This window comes from Centropristis striata, chromosome 9, assembly GCF_030273125.1.
Source record: "Centropristis striata isolate RG_2023a ecotype Rhode Island chromosome 9, C.striata_1.0, whole genome shotgun sequence".
In the NCBI taxonomy this organism is placed as follows: Eukaryota; Metazoa; Chordata; class Actinopteri; order Perciformes; family Serranidae; genus Centropristis; species Centropristis striata.
Window position 1 is genome coordinate 40,703,318 of NC_081525.1, and position 24,281 is coordinate 40,727,598.

Consider the following 24,281-nt stretch of genomic DNA (forward strand, 5'->3'; position numbering starts at 1 on the left):
TGAGTACTGCTCCTGAACTGCCCATCTGTTCATGCCAGTATTATTATATTATATTATTATAATAATAAGTATTGAAGTTGCAGCATGTGACCCTGGGAAAGGATGGCTGATGGTTGAGTTTACAGGTCCTCACATACTAACACTGGTGGTTATTCATGTAATGACCTGGAGACTCCAAAATCACAAGCTGCACCTTTAATTTCTGAAGACAATCAACGCTTCAAATAAATGCAGGACACCAGAGGCAGTTATCATGTGTAGTTAAAGGCAAATATATCTCCAGCTTCAGGGAGAGAGAGAATTTTTTCTCTTTCTTTCATTAGATTTCAGTCACTGGGAGCAGAGAACCTGGTGGAAGAGCTGAAAAAAACCTTAAACTGATGTAAATCCATTGTTCATTGTAAAATGCATTTTTACAGCAATTTTTCAGTTTGATACAGAAAAGACTCACAATCACTAAAACATAGTTCAACCTTTCATGAGGTGAATGTGTTGTTAGATGAGAGAATAGAAGTGATTACTCCAAAACTATTCTTGTATCTGAAACACATCAGACTTGTTAGTGTGTAGGTCACACTATGAACATTTATCAACATAATTACAGTCACATGGGAGGAGGATGATATTTCTGTCTATATCATCTCGTTTACTGTAGGAATCTCTAATCATCTTAACTTTAGTTTCAGCTGGAACATGATCAGTTCATCTCACAGTAGAAGCTGTTGATGGTTGAGGAGAACCAGCTGTTCTCTTCTTATTAACATCTGCAATACATGAAGAAAGTCATCTCTTCTCTCTCTCTTAGCCTTCACTTCTTCATGTCACCGTCTTTTATTGGCACCAAAGTAATAAATGTGAAGTGGCGGTGGGATTGAGGTGAAAGGTCATCTCTTCTGACCTTCAGATCCTGAAAACAGAAACCACTTCAGCTCTGTGTCACAATGTGAGACAGGAGCCAGTTATCAGCCAGTGGAGCTGACCTCCAGATAGATGAAGTGCTGGGATGTTTTCCAACACAACCACTCTTCACGTTTTGGGCATTTTTCCAAATGTTTTCCAGTTAGAAAACTCTTCCCCGTTGTTTTTTAAAGGGATATGTTCAGGGGGAGCTAGTAGGTCAACACCTGAGAGCTGAGAGGCAGATATTATTAGAGATTATATTAGAGATTAACTTAAGAAGCAGCTCAGCTCTGTCAACCTTTTCATTCTCGTCTTAAATATGTTTTAAAAATGTCTCCAGACTGCAACAGTGTGTAAGGTCTTAGAACATCAGCATGAAGTATATGAAGGCTGTTCCATCATCAGTCATGTCTCATATTGTTGTTGCAGCAATTTTTGGATTTATACCATTTATTTACACACCAATTTTATTTTATAAAATGGTTTAAAAAATCAAAACAGTTGGACCTTGAGGAACACTGTTGATAAATCCATGCTGTGATTTGGTTTAAAACCTTTTGACATTTTGAAGTTTTCTGCAAGAATGACATGTTTCAGTGATTGGATGGCGAGCCCTTCTGTTCCAGAAACTGGTCTTTATTGTCAATATACGTAGAAAAGCTGCACATCCTCTTCATGCTCCAGGTCTCTAGTCTGTGGTTTTACAGTTTCATGGGGTTGTGATTATTCTAGAGGTCACAGCAGGTAATGGTACGATTAGTGACTATCCACAAGCCTCAGCTTTAATATCCCATTTATACAAATCCAAGGCTATTTAGGGAACCCAGTATGCTGAAATATTCAAGTCCAAAAGGTGAAAATAACATTAATTCAGATGTTGATGTCAGAGGTCAAAGATCAGCGTTTTAGTTTTAATCTTGCTAAAATGTAGCACGAGTCCTGAGTGATGGGGACAGTGATGGTTGATGGATCCTTTAGGTTTAGTTTCATATGATATCTGTATCTTTACTGCAGCTTTAGAGCCGCTACAGCCTTCCACAAAGAGAAGTTGGCACCAAAGTCTTGTGGTTAAAGTCTTGTGGTAAAAGCTGGCGAGTTGATCGACATCTTCTGAAAACCTGACAACCATAATCCTTGTTTCACTGCAAAGCTTTCCAGAGCTCTGCAGTGTGTTTGGTGTGCTGTGGTTGGTTCTGCAGACAGATACAGGGCTTCAGGGTGAGTTAGCGGTGCTATTCTGGTATGTAGTTGTAGCGTGTCATGTTGCCAGACTGGACCAGACGCTCGCTGCTGCAGGAATGTGGACACGAGGCGGCTGACTCTCAGAGGTCAGAGGAAGCAGAACCTGAAAGGAGAAATGAGAGGAACTAAGAGAAACTCTGGAAAAGAAACGTGAAACTTCCCCTTTTTCTCTGTCAGAGCAGAACCTGAAGCCCCCAGAGGCCTTGAAGCTGCTGCAGAGCTGGTTCTGTGTTGACTTGATGCACAGATGGTGAAAGTGAAGCTCTGCTGAAGCTCTCAGCTCTCGTTCACACTGATTCAGAGCTTTTTTTCAGGCTTATGGGTCAACACGTGTTATTCAACCTGACAGGCAGAACATGAGCTTCTGTGAATATTACTATACAACTTTTATAAGATTTCTTTTCACAAACTCTGTTTTTACCTTCTCAACTATAAATGTTACTCTGCTCAATCGAGCCGATACTTGAGTATCATAATATAATGTGAGTCATTGCATTACATTTTCATGAGATGACTGAAAGAAAGAAATTAAGTGTTACAAAAATGTTACATAAGACCATCTGCATCTGCAGTGTAACAGCAGTATTACAGAGCTGACAGACCAATGGCTCATTAGTAGAGATCATATTCATCTGTCTTAAAACAAGAATTATATTAAACAGCGGGGGTTTAACAGAGGGGTTTGTTCATATAACTTTCATAGCCTGATTTATATGACATTTTATTCATAAAAACATCTCAAATATATATATTAAGTTGATTCAATTGATAGTGGCCTGCTCCACCTGCTGGCAGGTTGACTGGGTTGTTATCAGCCCATTCAACAAGGTTTAGTTTAGGGTTTAGTTTAGGGTTTAGTTTAGGTTTTAGTTTAGGGTTTAGTTTAAGGTTTAGTTTAGGGTTTAGTTTAGGGTTTAGTTTAAGGTTTAGTTTAAGGTTTAGTTTAAGGTTTAGTTTAAGGTTTAGTTAAAGGTTTAGTTTAAGGTTTAGTTTAAGGTTTAGTTTAAGGTTTAGTTTAGGGTTTAGTTTAAGGCTTAGTTTAGGGTTTAGTTAAAAGGCTGCAGTTACTACAAAGGAACTTCTCTAAGGTTAGGGCCAAAAACGTCATGGTTAGGCGTTATAAAACACAGTTTAAAAAGTAAAATAAATGCCGGTTGTTAAGAGGACGAGGTGTGGAAGTGACATAGTTACACTGCCGCATGAAACCATGTTAACTGACTTACTCTTTATAGTATAGTATAGTATAGTATAGTATAGTATAGTATAGTATAGTATAGTATAGAATAGTATAGTATATATATTATAGGTTTCCTCAGTCTGCTTTAATGTGTGCTGCTGTTTGAGGATGTGAATTTGTCAAATTTCAATAAAGTTGAACTCAACACGATGTGAAGATAATTTGCTCTGCCGTTGGAAGCAAATGTTTTATTCCTCCTTTCACTGGAGTGAAGCTTGAATCCATGGATGTGTGACTGTGCCTTAAGTTACAGATTAGAAGTGGGCGATATATATATATATATATATATATATCGTTACCATAATGTCCTTAACATTGTTTGGACGATGTGCCACATCACATTATCCAGTATTTATAATATCTCAAAAAGAAAAGAAATGAAAGGAGCATAAACAGGAGAGGAGAGGTGCATTAAAGTCACTTTGTTAACAAGATTAAAAAATGATAATGTGCCACTTATTTGCTGATGCTTGTATGCTGCACACTGAACTCAGGAGAGAGAACCTGAATATTTAATGTCTCTACCTTGAAGTTTAACTGGGAGTCTCTTGAACAAGTTGTTGTTCTGAAACATTTTGTCCATCCATAGATGTTCTGGTAAGCAAGAAGAATTTTAATAGCTTTTTTGGGGTAAAGAAATCACATTTTAAAGGATATCAGATCTTTGTTATCGGAACATTTAGAAAAGTAATCAAGATATTTTTTGTCCATATCGCCACCTCTATAGACCTGTGGAAAGTGTTCATTAATGGCTCCAAAAGTCCAAAAAACTTCACAGTGGGCTGTCCTTCAAAAAGATAAATGCTATAATAAACAATACTTCCACAATAATGATGCATCAAAATCTGAGTTTAGATATTCTTATATTTTCATACCGATATCCTGATGATTATGATCATGAGATCACACACACACACACACACACACACACACACACACTGTGGTTGTGCTGTGCTCTCTTCACCCTGAATCTGTGATCTGAATCTGTGATCTGCAGCCTCCTGCAGTCAGACCCAACAGTCGCTTCTGTAGCTGAAAGAACCTCAAACTGCCAGTAATGGAGCTCTGTAAGCTCTGCAGGCTGTAAATATATATATATATATATATATATATAATAGCCTGGGGCCAAGCTGCAAAACTGGCCAAAAATCTTGTAGTTAAGAGCTGAATGTTGACGCTTGAAACGGCCGATCAGAAAGTCTGCAGGAGATCTGACGGAGCAGAAATCTACCAGAGGAGATGTTGGTATTTTCTACTTACGTACTTTCACATTGCAAAGAAAATAGAATAAAACATTGCCATCTTTTCCATAGAGTCACACGTTGTATTAGTTCAGATGAAGTGTCAGTTTATATCTGCATGACATGCGATTCTCTTCCAGAGGAGCTAACGAAGCGTTCTCAGAGTCATCTGAAGCAGCAAACGCAGAGGAAACGTATTAACGCCTCCTTGTTCTCTGAGTCCTGCTGGTTATGGCCTGCTGTAATATTTTCTGTCCCTCAGAGGAATGATTTCATCTGTGTGAAAGTGAAGCTGAGACAGAGTTTGCATGCTCAGCAGAAGTGTTTCCAGGAGGGCTGTTTGTTTGGCTCGGCCCAACATTTAATCAGATCTGAATGTAACCTCAATATTCATCTGAATGCTTCATGCCAATTAATGAGTGATGAGGGAGAGAAGCTGAAGCCTGAGGCGTCTGCTCTCACTGTGTGCTTTAAAGACTGTTAGTGGATTAAAGCAGCTCAGGCTCAGCTGCTTTACTCTCCTCTCCTCTGACAATGGCACAGAATCAAAGAAAGTTTTTAAGGCAAACTCTCTTTGAGGGAAGTGTAGTTTTAAATCCTTCACTTGGCTCCACATCAGAACCATCAGATCCCGCCGTGACAGACGTGTGTGGCGCATAAATACAAAGAGTGCAGAAGTGAAGATAAGACGTCCCAGAGAGGCATGAAGAGTGTTTCTGCCTGTAGAGGTTTCAGCCTCGTCGGAGGATTCAGCTGTGTTTGGGCTCAGATCCCAGCAGAGTTTCTCTCCACTCTGACCCTGAATACAAATAAAACTAAAACCTCAAGGAGAACTAGCTCTTCTCCTTAATGGAAGTGGCTGTTCTGTCAGAGTTTCACAAACAAAACCAGCTCTCCAAATCTTCTCAGGTAACTCACAGAGTTTTACACTTTGACACAGTATAAAAGACGAACTCTAAAGGTAGTTACAAGGAAACACGGTGTAAATAATAAAATGTCCTGTGGACCTTTTGGTTTTTATTTTATTAAATCAACTATAAGAACCCTAAAGAACCTTCAGATACATGAACTAAATAAAGAGGACCAGTCTACACATTGCCCACAGTTAGAAAGTTAGAAACTGAACGAAAAATTAACAACAAATTGAATTGAAATGTGTCCCGAGGCGATCCTTTCCTCTCCGTCCAGCAAACAGACTAGAGCTCTTAAAGCCTGGTGGCGTTGAGGCTGTAGTGATGTCACAGCGTCACTCTTTATGTAAACAATAACAAAGATGGCACATGTCAACTACGCCTGCATATATTTTGGACAAAGTTGTTTGTTTGGTCAGTTTTAGTTTCAGAACCGTTCCACCCCTTCTAGGCACATAAAATAGGACAATTTCCCCCATTTTTTAACATTTAAAACCTGCATGTAGTGCTGGTGCAGAACAAAATCACTGAACACACCAACAGTTGATTTTCATCTCAGTTTTTAAAAAATCTGTGCAGGATATCATGGATACTGTATCGTTTAGACATGGTATTATATATTATATATAATGTTCATGACCTTAACTCACAGACTCATATTTCTAGTTTCAGGCATATTACCACTAAACATGATGACAGTTCATTTTTAAATGTTTTGTTTTCTGAGCCAGTGTTCAGAGAAAGTAGACATTGTGGAGAAAATGATTTTGAGGATTGACTAATAATATTATTATGTGGGATCTTTGTAAAAGATTCTAATTTTATTATGTTGGTTTGTTCTGTTGCATTAGCAGTGTGATGCTGCGCTTGACACAGTTTTTCACCTCAGAAAAACATGTTGTCATGATTTGACCTCTTTAATTACTGAGCTGTAATCTGAAGATCACGCATGGCTGCAGCAGTGTGTAGTGTGTACATTGTGAGGGGGGTTGATGTATATTTGACCTAGAATAGATTCACCCTCAGCCTCTTTAGGCCTCTTTAGGCTCACAGCAGGAGGGGAACCAGTTTCATGCTATTCTATATTTCTGCTTGATTTCAGTGTTAAAGTTGTAACTCTGCCATTTATCTGAGTAGTTAAACAACTAGTTACTTTCAGATTTTATGCACAAAATATAAAAAATGTGTGCATCGTACCTGATAAAATCTGATGTATTGTTTTCTATTAAACTACTAAACAGCATGCACATGAATATTAAAGGGGAACTTTGTTATTAATGGACCCAATTTCCCACTTTTTTGTGTGTAAGTGATCATTTTTGAAGCTGGTCACATATTGAGCGAGAGAGTGCTGCAGCTGCTAGACTATGAGGGCGTTAGAGCAAAGTTAATGTCACGTTTAGTCCTGGAGGAGCTTGTTGTTGCCTCTGACAGGCTCAGAATGAGTGTTTGACAGTATTATTATATTATTATTATATTAAGGACCCACAGAGAGAAGAGGAAGTGTTGAGTTGTTGACTGAAACAACAGTTGAAACATGAGTGAGAGATTTGAGAGAAGTGTTGTGTTGGAGTACAGACCTATCTAAAAGATTTTCACTGTCGTGGCTGAATATTTGGATGCTTCCACCAATCTGGATGAAGTCTTTGAATTCGATGGCAGCCTGTATTTTTTTATTATATGGATGAAAAACTCCAACAAAGCTGCTGCTGCAAGACCAAGAAACTGTTGAGACTGGTGGTTTCCCTCTACTACATTCTCCCTCTGAGTTACAGAGCTGGACCTGGTTCAGCCTCATGTTGACATCTCAGAATTAGACTTCTCCTGTGTCTTATATGACTTATCCTACAAAAAAATACTTGCCATCCAAAGAACTTTGGCCACAATTTGATAAAGCTGTGCTATGTTCAATGTGAAAACATTTAGCATCACTTCTCTGTGTTTTTCTGGTAAAAACACACAATCAACATGATTATAACCCAGAACCCAGCAGTGACATGACAAATACAGTATTTCAGAGGAATCATGAATCGCTGATTATTAAACATGCAGTAAAAACATTACAAACACACCAACATGCTGCTGGAATAGCAACAACGGTGCTGCAGCAGAGGGAGGTAATGTGGCTGTTTAAAAGAACAGCAGCTCTCCCCCTGATCTATTCAGAGTTTTATTTATTTATTTTATTGTCAAAAAGATAGAGGAGAGAGGAGAGAGGAGAGAGGAGAGAGGATAGAGGAGAGAGGAGAGAGGAGAGAGGATAGAGGAGAGAGGATAGAGGAGAGAGGATAGAGGAGAGAGGATAGAGGAGGCGAAAATGAAGGGACATGGAACGCACCCCGGGTCAGATGGCATCATATCATTTGGGTGGAACACACTAATATCTGGCCTGCAGCTGCAGAAAGGCTCAACAGGTGCAACAATCATAGAAAACCTTGATTTGTCAGCCGAGCGCCCCAATGAGCACCTGAGAGAATCCCTCCATTATCTCTGCTGTCAGCCTGCTGGCAGCTCCAGGTACTGACCAGGTGAGCAGGTGAGCAGGTGAGCCGTACCACACCAGGTGACCCTGTTCCTCTCTCTACAGTAGTACTGCAGTGCTGCTGTTCAGGACTGGATCACTGTCAACATTTGTAGTCCACATTAGTCACAAAAACAGGTGCATCATGAACTTCCTTTGTAGTTTTTACAACATGATGTTGTTGCTTTGCGGTGGAGATATTCAGATTCTATCTCGCTCTTTTATCATAAATGTGGTAATTTGTCTTCCTGTGGGTTTAAATATGTCCGTCTGTTTCTTTAATAAACATTAGTGTGCACGCTCTTCAGGTTGTCAGATGATGAGGATCTCTCCTTCTGGTCCTCACCAGCTGGTTGGATGAAACACTGTTTCTGGTTAATATATATATATAATTAAATCAGGAGCATGTAAAGCATCAGACTGCTCCTCTTCCTCGCTCTGCATCACTTCAGACGAAGCTCCGTCACCTCAGGAGGAATTTAATCCAGTTTTAATCTGCTCGTATCATCAAACCTCGCCGTGATGCCTCCTGTCTGAGCTGATCAGCCTGACGGCTTGAACAAAGCAGCGTCAGGAGGCCAAATGGATGAAGGGACATTAATTTCTGTGTGATCTGCGTGACGGAGCTGATGAACAGTCAGTCATCGTTTCTCATTAAGATGAAAATATGATAGAATGGAAATTCTGTCAGAAGCTCTTTTACTTTGATCTTAATTCTTTATGGCCTTTTGGTTTATTGCCTGGTTATCACCTTATTAAGCATCATTAAGTGCTTCATGGTGCTGTTCGTTTGCTTGATTCATTTCTGATTTCACCTCCTGACGTTGAGATAAATACGATGAAACCTTCCTACCTGAAAAGCTTTGTGACAATATGCTCAGCACTAGTTTTTCTTCTCTAATCTTGGTTCTAAAGATGTCTCTGTCACACTCACAGTCTCTTCACTGAGCCATACAACATATTTTCACTTGACAAATTGTTGCTAAAATTGCTGCTCAAGGGCGATTGCACCGTGGCTGTTAAAGAGATGATGACGTGCAGTAAAACGCTCAGGATGCAGTGAATGAATGTTTGGAGGCAGCAGCCTCGTCCCCTACAGACGCTGCTGTAACACTGTAACAGGGTTGATTCATGTTTCTGTCAGGATGCAGATTGAACCTTTAGCTCTACGCAACATGTCTAGTGGGCATGACTGGGCAGATGTTACACAGAGAAACGGTCAGATCTCTGTTTACAGCAGAGACAAAGATAATGTGGAACAGACTCAGGCTTGTTTTTAGCCTCGCTGACTGACAGAAATTAAGTTTGTGCAAATTTTACCAAGGAATCCAGTTTACTTTAATTGATGGCATATATTGGTGATGTGAAATGTCAGTTTTAAAGTCAAAATACCACCAAGAGAATCCGTGACCTCCATGTAAATTGTCCCAAGTGGAAACAAGATTCCTGAAGCAGATCACGGCGCTGACTGGCAGCTTGAGAGGAAAACTGCTAATAAAATAGCTTTTAGTGATTTACCTCAGCCAAGAACGGTCCTTGAGCATCATAAAGGTGATCAGAAGTAAGAATCTGAGGTCCAGTAGCACGCTTTGTTAGCTGCAGTCGGACAGAAACACCAACAGGTTCTCCAACATCAACAGCAGGAGAGGTCATGTGTCAGTACCACAAATAATCAATAATCAATAATAGGTACGTGTCACGGCTCGCGGAACAACGGTGCGTTCTAGAAATAGCACACTTGTCTGCGGTTGTTAAAGTAAATAAAGTCTCCGTCAATGCCGGATGTGAAGTCGTAACAATAGTCACGTGACTGAAGTTTCATTATAAACAGAAGTTAAATAATGTAGTTACGTTAACAATGTAACTGAAGATAAAATGGTTTATTTTAGTTTCATTTGGGACGTGAGCCCTGCTCTCCTGTTGGACCCTCCACCATGTGACCTCCGCCCTTTAAACCTCATCACTGCTACGTCAGCAAGATGGCGGCGGGCGCGTTACAGATGGCGGCGAAATACGGAGACGGCTCGCTGCCTGCAGACGCTGTAGAGACGCTGTAGAGACGCTGTATACAGCATATAGTATCTCTTTCTACTTTATTCCTTTTAAATGACTGACAACAGTTCTGCAACATTTTTGACCATGATCAAAAAAAATACTTGCCATCCAAAGAATTTTGGCCACAATTTGATAAAGCTGTGCTATGTTCAATGTGAAAGCATTTAGCATCACTTCTCTGTGTTTTTCTGGTAAAAACACACAATCAACATGATTATAACCCAGAACCCAGCAGTGACGTGACAGATACAGTATTTCAGAGCAATCATGAATCACTGATTATTAAACATTAAACACATTATTAAACGGTAATGTGGCTGTTTAAAAGAACAGCAGCTCTCCCCCTGATCTGTTCAGAGTTTTATTGGCAGATATTTGGGCTTGTTATTGAGGGAAAAGCATGGGTATCAATTAATACATAATTGGCTTTATTCCATCACTGTGTCCTACTTATTGCTGACAGAGAGCCAGTATACCCAGTAGGAGCGGGACACTGGGACTGGAATGGAGCCATTGTTATTGTTATTAATTGCACCTTTCCTTCTAAATTTGTCAAAAATATCTGCTGTGAAAAAGAAAGAGCTCACATGGCTTAAAGCAGCTTTTTAAACAAGTAAACTTCCTGGTAAACAGTTAATGAAGAGGCTGATCAATGCTGCCAGCACTTAAAGTCAATCAATTATTTGATCAATACAAAATCGAGTCTGCTAACTATTTTGATAATCAACTATTCATTTTGGTATTTTTTCAAGCAACAATGTTCTGAAATGTGATGATTTGCTGCTAGTCAATTTGGTATTTTTGATTTTGGAAATGTTAGTTGGAGAAAACCAATAAATCCATTTTAAGAGCCAAGTGTATCATAAATAGTTTGCTCTGCATGTCTGTCATTTTGGTCCAATGACTCAGTGTTGTTCAGTCCAATTAGCTCCATATTTGTCATATTTATAATTCTCTAGCTGCCGTCTGGATCTGATGCCTGAATCTGCCTTCTTGGCTGCTGTTGTCTATTGTCTATTGTAGCTTCAGTAATCTGTGTTGAAACAATAATGACTATTGTTTCTATGCAAATGTAAAGTAATTCCACCCAATCCCAGTGGGAACAATGCTTCATATAGACAGAGCTGACCTATATAAATGCTTATTTCTCTTGCTTAGACAAAGAACAGAGCCTCCTCGTGATCATTTCCTCATTAATGTCACTACATAACTGCTCATTGCATACGCTGACATTATGCAAACTCTATTAGCTGTGTAATGTTGCATGAATTCACCAAAGTGCCCGAGTATTCCCTCATCGGCCTCTGAGCCTCAGTTCACTGTTGGTCCCCACAGCGCCGTTCTTCAAAGACAGCAGGACGGCTAATTGGACTGCTAGCGGTTAGCAAATCTTCAGCTTCATTTGCACCAAAAGCCTCATTACAGCAGGAGAACATCAATGACCTCCAGGTCCAAAAAACACAATCAGCTTCAGAAATTGGGGTATTTTTGTCCCTATTTATAACTTTATCCACCATCGTTGAGTCCCCAAAGTGCCAAACAAGTCAGACACATGAACAAGATGATCATAATTCTTTCTAATGATTGGTGCAGATGTTTTAGCCTTTTGGCTTTCATTAATGTTCTAATGAAGCCTTTCCTCTGGCTCATATTTCTATTTTCAAGTGTTGCAAAGCTCATAAACACAACTGCAAATATATATATATATATATACATATATATATATATATATATATACACACATATATATATATATATATATATATATATATATTGTTATTGCATTGTCTTAATTAGTTCGTAAAGTAGCACAAGAAAGCTTATTAACTGAAAGTATGGCCTTCAGTGAATAATTATACCATCCAAAAATAGGCAGCATGTTTATGTATATGCTGTAAATAAAATAAACAAAACAAACATTATAGTAGGTTATAAGAGCACAAACAGATTCTGGCAGCTACAGAATCAATTTATAAATACAGGTGAAGTTTAAGAGATTAGAGCTGCATCTGCATGAATATATTGTGCTATATTGTATAGAAGGTTGTCAGAATTACCTAGCCATCGCAAGTTAAATTAGTAAGTTTTTAATAAAATAAATATGGTTTAAGTTGTGAAGCGTTTACAGTGTGGTAAGGTTTAGCTCCAAAATAAAATAAAATAAAATAAATTAAAAGGTTTAGCTCCAAAACTACTTGATTATGTTGACATCAAACATGGTGTAGTTATATAACATGATGTATATATATAACATGGTGTATATATAACATGGTGTAGTTACTCAGTGTTGATTTTTAGTTTCACACGAGACACAATAGGCAGTCTATGTATGTATGCATGTATGTGTGTGTGTGTATATATATATATGTGTATGTATATTTTTAATGTGAGATCAAACTAAAAATTAAAAACCCCAAATAGAACTAGAGTTAGTTTAACTGGAGGTAAAGTGAGTTGGTTTGTTGTTTGATCTAATTCTTACTGATCAGTGTGTAATATATATATATATATATATATATATATCCTACTGATCAGTGTGTAATCTTAGGTGAAGGATGGAGTTTATATCAGCGTTGGGTTCTCAGTCTGCTCGCTCATCTTTATTCTTTATATTCAGTAAAGTGTCTCAGTGACGAGTCGCTCTCAGGCAGATTTGTGTCTCTTGAAGTGAGGAAAGCTGCTCCGCCCTGTTAGTGACGGAGCTCAGAGACTGATGGAGGCTTCAGCCAACAGACACGTGCTGTTACAAATGATTAATAGCACAACATTTAAACTAAAATCATTCCTAATGCAAACATTCAGGTCTTCTGTAAGTGTTTTATATTAAAAACTGTTTCTTAAGGCGAGTCATTTCTCATGATTAGATGAAGGTAGAATTAACTTTAAAACTATTACTAAAATAAGTTACAGTAAAAAAGCAACAGCACCAAGTTATTTTAATAGAGAAGGTTTCAGCTGGAGGTTACTGCTGCAAGACAATAAAAACACAACTGAAATCAATAAAGATGAGCAAAATAATAAAGAAAATGACAATATACAACACTGAAAAACCCAATGTTTGCTTTTATTATATCCATAAACATGTTTTAAATAAATAAGATAAGGTTACATTATTAGCCCAACCTCTGCGTAACACTTTTAATCCTTTATGAATGTGTTATAATGCTTCATAAAGCAACGTTGACTGTGTTGCTGCAGAGATCTGCACATCGTCATCAACAGAATTAAGAAAACATCTTTGTTTGTAAATTTCATTGCAAAAATAACACCATGAGCATTTTAACATTTTTAATGAAAAGAGAATAATGATGTTAAATTATAATCACAATCACAAATCATATTATGAGTGCAATATTGGTCAAAATAATCCCAATTCATTCTTAAATACAGTCCATTCTGTAAAATCTGCAGTCCTAAATGATATGTGTAGATATTTATGGTGATTATTTCCTCTTTATGTTGTTCCTCCATGGTGTGAGGAGTCTGAGTAACTAATCTGTCTGTGTTTTTTATCCTCGTGTCCTGTGAAGGGAGCAGCCGATCTTCAGCGCCAGAGCTCACGTCTTCCAGATCGACCCGGCCACCAAACGCAACTGGCTGCCGGCCAGCAAGCACGCCGTCACCGTGTCCTTCTTCTACGACGCCAGCCGCAGCGTGTACCGCATCATCAGCGTGGGCGGGACCAAGGTACTAATATAATATAATAATATGATATAATATGATATGAGGCTCACATGCTGTTTCAGGTCGAGGCACTAAACCGTCTGCTGACGTTCTTTAAGACTCGGCGGAGAAAACTGTTTTCTGCTCCAGCTGATTGTGAGGTTTTGGTACTTTTTACTTCATTAACATGTTCTTTCAGACTAGTGTGTCGTTGGTTTCTTTTACATATTTTACATATTTAGCATTGGATAATGCCTTATTTACATATTTAAACATTAACATTTGAGAACACTTAATATAAAAAGTAATTGTAAGTACTGGTTGAGAAGGAGCAGAATCATATTAAACTCTTAAAGTCTTTACTGATATAGATTTATTCCACAGTGGGCAGTAAAACAAACCTGTTTTTACCTTTTTACTGATTATGGTATTTGTGTCAAATAAAGCCAGTAGGAAGGCAAAACGAATTAGGTCGAGCTTTTTATTATTATTTCTGTACTGACATGCTGCAGCTTGTTTCAGCAGTGACTTTACAGTATTTTCTTCATATTTAAAACATTAGTATCACATGTTGGTAGCTCCCTCTGTGCTCCTCATCCTGAGACTCAAACAGAGGAAATAAATCTGTTTCCATTCGGTCGAGGTTGTTCTGGTGGTTATGCGTTATTCAGCAGAATATTTAGAACATACTGTAATAATCTGTAATAATCCTGCTTCCAGCACTGAGAGCAGAACTTGTTAGCACCTAAATGAAAACTCTTTGTAGTTATTTTCTCCAAGTTGTGCCAGTTTAGCGCCGTGAGACTGGAAAGCTTCTGGAGACGGACCAAAGGAAAATACATTTGGCAACAATCGCTCATCAGACTGTTTCTGAACACACAACAAGCTTTTTCACTCAGCTCTGTTTCTGGCCGCCTGTTGGATATCTGTACATACACGCACACTTCTCCATATTTTATTTTAACTGTAAGTGACACAACTGCAGATTACATAATCTGAATGTGACATGTTGTGTTAATGCTGCAGAGTTATTTATTGTTTCTCCTGATCCTAAAGAGAACCAGAGCAGAGACCAGCCTTGTTACTGTAATCAGCTGCTGCACAGTGATAATCACAGGAAAATTAACGTATTAGCTGGAAAGGTGCATGAAAAATAACAACGAGCTGTAATGAATTCGGCATTTAAAGGTGACAAAAATGATTAATGCACTTCTTGTTGGTTCTGGATATTTTAATTTCTTTGTCCATGAAAATGACCTTATTGTGAAAACCTGTTTTTAAAGGAGCAGTGTGTAGGATTTAGGCTGCATTCACACCATAGAGTGTTTATAAAGCTTCATGACAGCCCAACATCTAGATCACAGCAGAACAGCTTATAAACCATCTTAGTAAAGAGACGAGGGTAAAACTGAAAAACTTACAGTAAAGGTGACATAAAATATTCTAAAGTTTCTGACATTTAAGTTTAGTTATAATGCTGATGTTTGTTGGGTGCTTTTGTTTTTCTAATATGTTTGTTTTTTTATGTCATAAATGTGGCTGTAACATCATGATTGACAGCTGTCAGTGACTGATTGACGTCCGATCACTAAACCGCCGAGTCGGTGGGAGAGTTAACGCTGCTGGGCAGCAGAACAACTTTGGTAAAAGACAGTTTAAAACACTACGAGGGTAAAAAACAACTAGAAACACTCCCCCACTGTGCAGAAGCAGGAAACATGGACTCCATGGACGCTCGTTGAGTCGTTCTGCAGGAATCTGTTGTGTGTTTACTGCAGCAACACTAAAGGGAAGACTTGCTGCATTATTAGAGAAAACCTAGCTTCACTTTAGCGTCACAGCTTCTGTAGTTCTGGACTCCGGAAGATTTATGAAATAAACATGTGAATATTATCTCCCCTTCAGCACCATTTATCAGCTGAATTAAGTATCAAATGAATATTAAAAGAACATTTAAAACATGAATATTAAATGTTCTGTCTGTCTTTAGACTCTGACAGTAACCATCCAGTGTTCTTATGTTTAATATTTATTCAATATGTTTAATATTCTGGATCATGTTATTTATCACAACGACGTCCCTTTTCCCAGCTGAAATCAATGATTTTTTACCTCTCTATTGTTATTTATTTCTACTTTTCTTGTCTTTGTTTCAGGCCATCATCAACAGCACCATCACCCCCAACATGACCTTCACCAAAACCTCCCAGAAGTTCGGCCAGTGGGCCGACAGCCGGGCCAACACGGTGTACGGGCTGGGCTTCTCCACGGAGACGCAGCTGCAGCAGGTACACACACACACACACACACACACACACACACACACACACACACACACACACACACACACACACACACACAGCCGGGCCAACACGGTGTACGGGCTGGGCTTCTCCACGGAGACGCAGCTGCAGCAGGTTTTCATCTTATATTAAAACATCTTTTATTCTGTCTGATGCAACTAGATTATATTTACACATAAAACATGTAACTTTCCTCACCATGATGCAGGTTTTCATACACTTCCTCCCATTATATGTGTTATTATTATTATTATTATTATATTAATAATAACAGTATTATTATTATTATTATTATTATTATTATTATTATTATTATTATTATATTTTCTGCATAATTTTATTTTAGCTGTGAGAGAACATGACCTCCAGAGAACATCTGTCTTTATATCTGACATCTGGAATAATATTTTATTTATTTATTTTTTACATTTAACTAAGCTGTCATCCAAAGTGAGTGCAAAATGTTCTTGAATTACTACATTAAAATCACAGATAAAAACCAAAGAGGGGTCAGAGGTCAATGGGTCCATTTGCAAAAACGGATATCTACCTTTTTAATTTATTTTTCTAAATCATATTTTGTGTGCAAATCAGGGAATATAATGTCCAACTGGTGTTGTGTTTTTGTTTTTGTATTTTCTGTATTTTTTACTGAGCAGCCAAAGTGAATAAACACCAGAGTGATTGATATTACTTGAATGGCTTTTAATCTCTTTTTGTAAAACACCTCCTCAATGGAACAAATCCTCCAGAATAAAGGAACCTGATCTAAGGTTGGTGTAGACGTGTTATACTCCAGAATAAAGGAACCTGGTGTAGACGTGTTGTGTGTGAGTGTAACTTGTGTGTTGTGTAACTTGTGTGTGAGTGTAACTTGTGTGTTGTGTAACTTGTGTGTGTGTGGTCCTTTAGTTTGCGGAGCAGTTTGCGGAGGTGAAGGAGGCGGCGCGTCTGGCCAGAGAGAAGTCTCAGGAGAGGTTTGAACTGGCCAACCCGGCGCTCAACATCGCTGCTCCAGAGGTAAAGAACCACTCGGCTTTATTAAAGACTCAAGTTAGATTAAATAAGGAGTGTTTCTCTTGGATGGAAGAGAAAATATTGAAAACTGTCCACAGTGGGCTGTCAGGTCTTCTGGAAATACTTATTATTATTATTACTATTATTATTATTATTATTATTATTATTATTATTATTATTATTATTATCAACGACGGGCTGGGAAATAAAAGGCCAAAATGACAACATTTCTCTAATCATGTGTGACAAAAGCTTTCTATAAGGAAAAGTAACCAAATCTGAGCTTTTTTGTCTTTTATTTAAAAATAAATCAAAATCCCTTTTTTCTACACTTTTTATTTAAAATTTCGCCCCAAAAATTAGCTGTTTGTGCTAAAATTCATATCCTGTAAAAAAAAAATGTAATTCTGTGAAATTCTCATGCATGACTTGGCTGAGAGCAACAGTCTCCTGGAAAAAATAATGAGTGAAACGAAAAGAAGAGAAGAGAGGACAAGTGGAGGTTGTGAAGAAGTAAATAGTTTAATTTGTATGGCCTCCATTTTATTCTCCAATATTGGTGACACTTGGAAAAGTGGTTTATATAAAGATTAATCTTTATTCCAATTTATAGAAAAAAAATTATCAAAGAAATTCAACTTGCTTTTTTCATGATTCCATTTATGGCAATATACCTGTTATTTTGCACAAAAGACATTTTCCAGTTCTCCCTGCTTCTAGTCAGGATAAATCTGTTTCCATAGAGATCCAGAAGTTAAATATTAGAGGTAAAACAATGTTACAGTGGATTAAATGTAACAGGAGCAAAAAATGACCTGGAACTGTTTGAGGTTCAGAGCGTTAAACTGAGTTTAAGATGCTTTGTGCGCCACAGATAAGGTTCACTGGGCACCAGATATTATCTATATATCTACAGATATAATCTATATATCTACAGATATAATCTATATATCTACAGATAAAATCTATATATCTACATATATAATCTATATATCTACATATATAATCTATATATCTACATATATAATCTATATATCTACAGATATAATCTATATATCTACATATATAATCTATATATCTACAGATATAATCTATATATAATGGGGTGGTGAAAGAATTATAAAACCAAACTCTCTGGATGAAGACAGTTTAATTCCTACTACAGTAGGTGGAATGAGCAGTAATAAAGCAGAGTTTTGTCCCATTATAACTGCCTCAGCTGGTGTTTGTTGTTCAGACTTTGGAGGAAATGTATTTTAAAGAGTCCAGACTGAAGGACAGCAGGTTCATGTTGAGGACTTGCAGGGACTAATGGAGTCTGTAACACCTCAGAGTAATAACAGTAATAACCCGATGAACTCGGTGGCTTTGTTTCTATTTTAAACATATTCTGAATCACGAGGATTAGATGTTTCCCCATCTGGCCGCTCCATTATTCTCCCATTGGTTAACTCCATTAAAAGATTTCATGCATGACAAATGGAGGCAGAAAGAGACGCTGAAGGTGTTGGGAGGGCCAGTAATGGCTGAGAGGAAGAAGAATGAGGTAGAGGAGGATGAGATGGCTGGATGGAGGAGAGAAGAGCTGAGTCATCTATAATTGAAGGAATCTGCTGCTTTTATCCTGCCGCCATCGCTGGTTGATGGTTGGTTTGGTTTGATCACTCTGAGCTGGAGGAAGGAAAGTTGTTCTGCAGTGGAAAGTTTTCCTCCTGAACTGTGTTTTTCTCCTGTAGTGACATTAACTAGATCTAAAGACACAGATTGGTCCTTTCTGGGGCAGTTCTTCATCTAAAATAACAACTAGAACACAACCTGATTCAACTCTAAAACATGCAGGAAACTTTCAGAGCTGCTCTGCTTCTCTTGTTTATTAGTGACTTCTGCCAAGTATTTGCATTAAGAGCATGTTTTCTTCTTGTAGTGACATGGAGTCAGAACAGACCAAACCAAACAGAATAAACTGTAGTGTGTGTTTGTGAGTGATGCTCTGAAGCCAAACAGAGACTCAGTCACACTGGCAGCCTCAGCCATGAGACCAACGCCTGGTGGTTGTCTTCACTATTTATTTATTTTATTTATTTTATTCTGCGAGCAGAAAACATTAATACCAAGAAGGTGAACAGCACAAGAAGCCTGCTGCACAAACTAGCTGACATTTAATGATAAAGTTGTAATAAATATTGTTTCTATCGAGGCCAGAGCAACAGTTTTAGTATTGATGAGACGTGAGACTGGGAGGTCAAAGGTCAATGTCATATGTAATTTTCCATTAACCACCTAACATCCTTTAGCTTAATGTGACTTCTTCATTCTGAGGTTTATTTTGGGGTAGATAACTCTCAGCAGTGTGATGCTGACATACTTTCATTGCTCTGCTCTCAATCTAAACACGTTTTGTAATTGAATCCAGTCAGAAGTGTGAAAAGTCCTTTTGATGCAGAATAATTTCCTACTGTGGTTAATAATCACACATGAGACCATCTCAGGGCTCCGTCTCTGTTTTGATCACATTTTGAATTGAAGGGTGGGTGTTAATTAGTGGTGGGAGCGGCAGTTCTTTTCTGAACTGAATCACTAGAATCAGTAGAATAAATAGATTTGTTCACTGAATCGTTCATCTGTGATGCGTGTCAGAACTAACAGCTGAAACCTGCAGAGTTCAGTTCTGCTCAGTAAGTGAACTGAACGGCTGCTCCTCAATCAGCCAGAGAGCTGAGAGTTTAGTTGGATAAAGCTACAGTTTCAAACTGAAAGCTGCTAACAGTCACATTCATGATGCAACAGCTGATTGTTGAATACAATCATTGGCAGTTCTTCCTGTTTCCAGATGAGAGAGAGACATCAAGTATAAACAGCTGAAATAATTCCCTCAGCATGTTGTTATGAAGTACACAGAGGTCAAGGGTCACACACACACACACACACACACACACACACACACACACACACACACACACACACACACACACACACACACCTGTATAGAGCTCCATGCAGCAGTCTGAGGTTTCTGCAGAACATTGATTTGATTGTGATCTAGTGTCAGAGGGACTCGGAGGTGTTGTTGTGGTTATTATCACAGTGCTGACTGTCTGAACCGGCTTTATATAGAAATAATACCCGATCACAGCAGTTATGGAGTGTGAGAACATGAGGTTATGCTCCGTCTGAAGTCCAGCCCAGTCCTGATGTAATACCAGTTCAGAGCTCCATTAAGGCGTTTATATTCCTAAATGTGACGCTGTTTAATGCTTTCCACAAACCCGCTCGCTTCATGAGGGAGAACATAACTATAAAGTTTAATGTATCCAAAATAACTGCAATGATTTCTGTATATAACAGTTTAATTGGAAAGAGAAGCGGTAGAAGAAAAGAAGGTAATGTTTTAATACTGGAAGCAAACACACATTTAGAGCATATTTCATGATAAACCGAGAGAAATGCTGGTTTCTTCACAGCTGGAGGGAAGCTGCTGCAGTATGTTGTCTAGTTTCATTTCCTGAAACTAGGTCAGTGACTGGTCAGTGACTGGTCAGTAGCTGGTCAGTGACTGGTCAGTAACTGGGCAGTAGCTGGTCAGTAGCTGGTCAGTAGCTGGTCAGTAGCTGGTCAGTAACTGGTCAGTAACTGGTCAGTGACTGGTCAGTAACTGGTCAGTAGCTGGTCAGTGACTGGTCAGTAGCTGGTCAGTAGCTGGTCAGTAACTGGTCAGTAACTGGTCAGTGACTGGTCAGTAACTGGTCAGTAGCTGGTCAGTAACTGGTCAGTAACTGGTCAGTGACTGGTCAGGAACTGGTCAGTAGCTGGTCAGTGACTGGTCAGTAGCTGGTCAGTAGCTGGTCAGTAGCTGGTCAGTAACTGGTCAGTAACTGGTCAGTGACTGGTCAGTAACTGGTCAGTAGCTGGTCAGTGACTGGTCAGTAACTGGTCAGTAGCTGGTCAGTAACTGGTCAGTAACTGGTCAGTGACTGGTCAGTAACTGGTCAGTAGCTGGTCAGTAACTGGTCAGTAACTGGTCAGTGACTGGTCAGTAACTGGTCAGTAACTGGTCAGTGACTGGTCAGTAACTGGTCAGTAACTGGTCAGTGACTGGTCAGTGACTGGTCAGTAACTGGTCAGTAACTGGTCAGTGACTGGTCAGTAACTGGTCAGTGACTGGTCAGTGACTGGTCAGTAACTGGTCAGTAACCATGCAGGGTGTCTGTGTGTGTGCAGCCTGGAGCTCTACAGAGCACATAGTATTATATATTCTGCAGCCTGTGTGATGTGGATATATTGTGGTGTGTGATGTGGATATATTGTGGTGAGATGTGTGGATATATTGTGGTGTGTGATGTGGATATATTGTGGTGAGATGTGTGGATATATTGTGGTGTGATGTGGATATATTGTGGTGTGTAATGTGGATATATTGTGGTGTGTTATGTGGATATATTGTGGTGTGTGATGTGGATATATTGTGGTGAGATGTGTGGATATATTGTGGTGTGTGATGTGGATATATTGTGGTGAGATGTGTGGATATATTGTGGTGTGATGTGGATATATTGTGGTGTGTGATGTGGATATATTGTGGTGTGTTATGTGGATATATTGTGGTGTGATGTGGATATATTGTGGTGTGTTATGTGGATATATTGTGGTGTGTGATGTGGATATATTGTGGTGTGATGTGGATATATTGTGGTGTGTTATGTGGATATATTGTGGTGTGATGTGGATATATTGTGGTGTGTTATGTGGATATATTGTGTTGTGATGTGTGGATATATTGTGGTGTGATGTGGATATATTGTGGTGTGATGTGTGGATATATTGTGGTGTGATGTGGATATATTGTGGTGTGATGTGGATATATTGTGGTGTGTTATGTGGATATATTGTGTTGTGATGTGTGGATATATTGTGGTGTGATGTGGATATATTGTGGTGTGATGTGGATATATTGTGGTGTGATGTGGATATATTGTGGTGTGTTATGTGGATATATTGTGGTGTGATGTGGATATATTGTGGTGTGTTATGTGGATATATTGTGTTGTGATGTGTGGATATATTGTGGTGTGATGTGGATATATTGTGGTGTGATGTGTGGATATATTGTGGTGTGATGTGGATATATTGTGGTGTGTTATGTGGATATATTGTGGTGTGTTATGTGGATATATTGTGGTGTGATGTGGATATATTGTGGTGTGATGTGGATATATTGTGGTGTGTTATGTGGATATATTGTGGTGTGTTATGTGGATATATTGTGGTGTGATGTGGATATATTGTGGTGTGTTGTGGATATATTGTGGTGTGTTATGTGGATATATTGTGGTGTGATGTGGATATATTGTGGTGAGATGTGTGGATATATTGTGGTGTGTTATGTGGATATATTGTGGTGTGAGTTGTGGATATATTGTGGTGTTATGTGTGGATATATTGTGGTGTGTGATGTGGATATATTGTGGTGTGTTATGTGGATATATTGTGGTGTGATGTGTGGATATATTGTGGTGTGATGTGTGGATATATTGTGGTGTGTGATGTGGATATATTGTGGTGTGATGTGGATATATTGTGGTGTGATGTGGATATATTGTGGTGTGATGTGTGGATATATTGTGGTGTGTTATGTGGATATATTGTGGTGTGTGATGTGGATATATTGTGGTGTGTGATGTGGATATATTGTGGTGTGATGTGTGGATATATTGTGGTGTGTTATGTGGATATATTGTGGTGTGTGATGTGGATATATTGTGGTGTGTGATGTGGATATATTGTGGTGTGTGATGTGGATATATTGTGGTGTGTGATGTGGATATATTGTGGTGTGTGATGTGGATATATTGTGGTGTGAGATGTGGATATATTGTGGTGTGTGATGTGGATATATTGTGGTGTTATGTGTGGATATATTGTGGTGTGTGATGTGGATATATTGTGGTGTGTTATGTGGATATATTGTGGTGTGATGTGTGGATATATTGTGGTGTGTTATGTGGATATATTGTGGTGTGAGTTGTGGATATATTGTGGTGTGATGTGGATATATTGTGGTGTTATATGTGGATATATTGTGGTGTGATGTAGATATATTGTGGTGTGATGTGGATATATTGTGGTGTGATGTGTGGATATATTGTGGTGTGTTATGTGGATATATTGTGGTGTGTGATGTGGATATATTGTGGTGTGTGATGTGGATATATTGTGGTGTGATGTGTGGATATATTGTGGTGTGTTATGTGGATATATTGTGGTGTGTGATGTGGATATATTGTGGTGTGTGATGTGGATATATTGTGGTGTGTGATGTGGATATATTGTGGTGTGTGATGTGGATATATTGTGGTGTGAGATGTGGATATATTGTGGTGTGTGATGTGGATATATTGTGGTGTGAGATGTGGATATATTGTGGTGTGTTATGTGGATATGTTGTGGTGTGATGTGGATATATTGTGGTGTGTTATGTGGATATATTGTGGTGTTATATGTGGATATATTGTGGTGTGATGTGGATATATTGTGGTGTGTTATGTGGATATATTGTGGTGTGATGTGGATATATTGTGGTGTGATGTGGATATATTGTGGTGTGTTATGTGGATATATTGTGGTGTGTTATGTGGATATATTGTGGTGTTATATGTGGATATATTGTGGTGTGATGTGGATATATTGTGGTGTGATGTGGATATATTGTGGTGTGTTATGTGGATATATTGTGGTGTGTTATGTGGATATATTGTGGTGTTATATGTGGATATATTGTGGTGTTATATGTGGATATATTGTGGTGTGTTATGTGGATATATTGTGCAGTGATGTGTGTTGTATGTGGCAGCAGGAGATCTGCGTTGTAAATCTTCAGCTTTCAGGCTTGTTGACGGAGCTCAGAGAGGAGATGAGGAGGAGATGGTGAAGTTCAGGGAGATAAAAATGAAGAATAATAAACAGAACAATATAGAGAGCAAGAAAGAGAAAGAAAGAAAGAAAACATCTCTATGGTCTGAAAAATATTTATGGAATAAATTGATTTTTTAGTGGATGCTTAATTTAAGGGTTTCAGTAATGATGCATGGCTCTGTTTATGTAATGTGTTGTGCAGTATGATATAGATATTTATTCTATATTAAAGGATACACCCACCCAAAGCAAGCGTTTGTTTTAGTCCCAAATAGGTAGGAT

At 38.4% G+C, this 24,281-nt stretch overlaps 1 protein-coding gene across 1 annotated transcript in view; it reads left to right on the plus strand.

The window, feature by feature from the left end:
• Nucleotides 1-24,281, plus strand: part of LOC131977402 (homer protein homolog 3-like) — a 56,955-nt gene that overhangs the window by 6,419 nt on the left and 26,255 nt on the right. Inside the window, exons 3-5 of the mRNA XM_059340679.1 lie at nt 13,638-13,794; nt 15,927-16,058; nt 16,986-17,093. Coding sequence (XP_059196662.1) covers nt 13,638-13,794; nt 15,927-16,058; nt 16,986-17,093 — 397 coding nt within the window. The remainder of the gene's footprint in view (nt 1-13,637; nt 13,795-15,926; nt 16,059-16,985; nt 17,094-24,281) is intronic.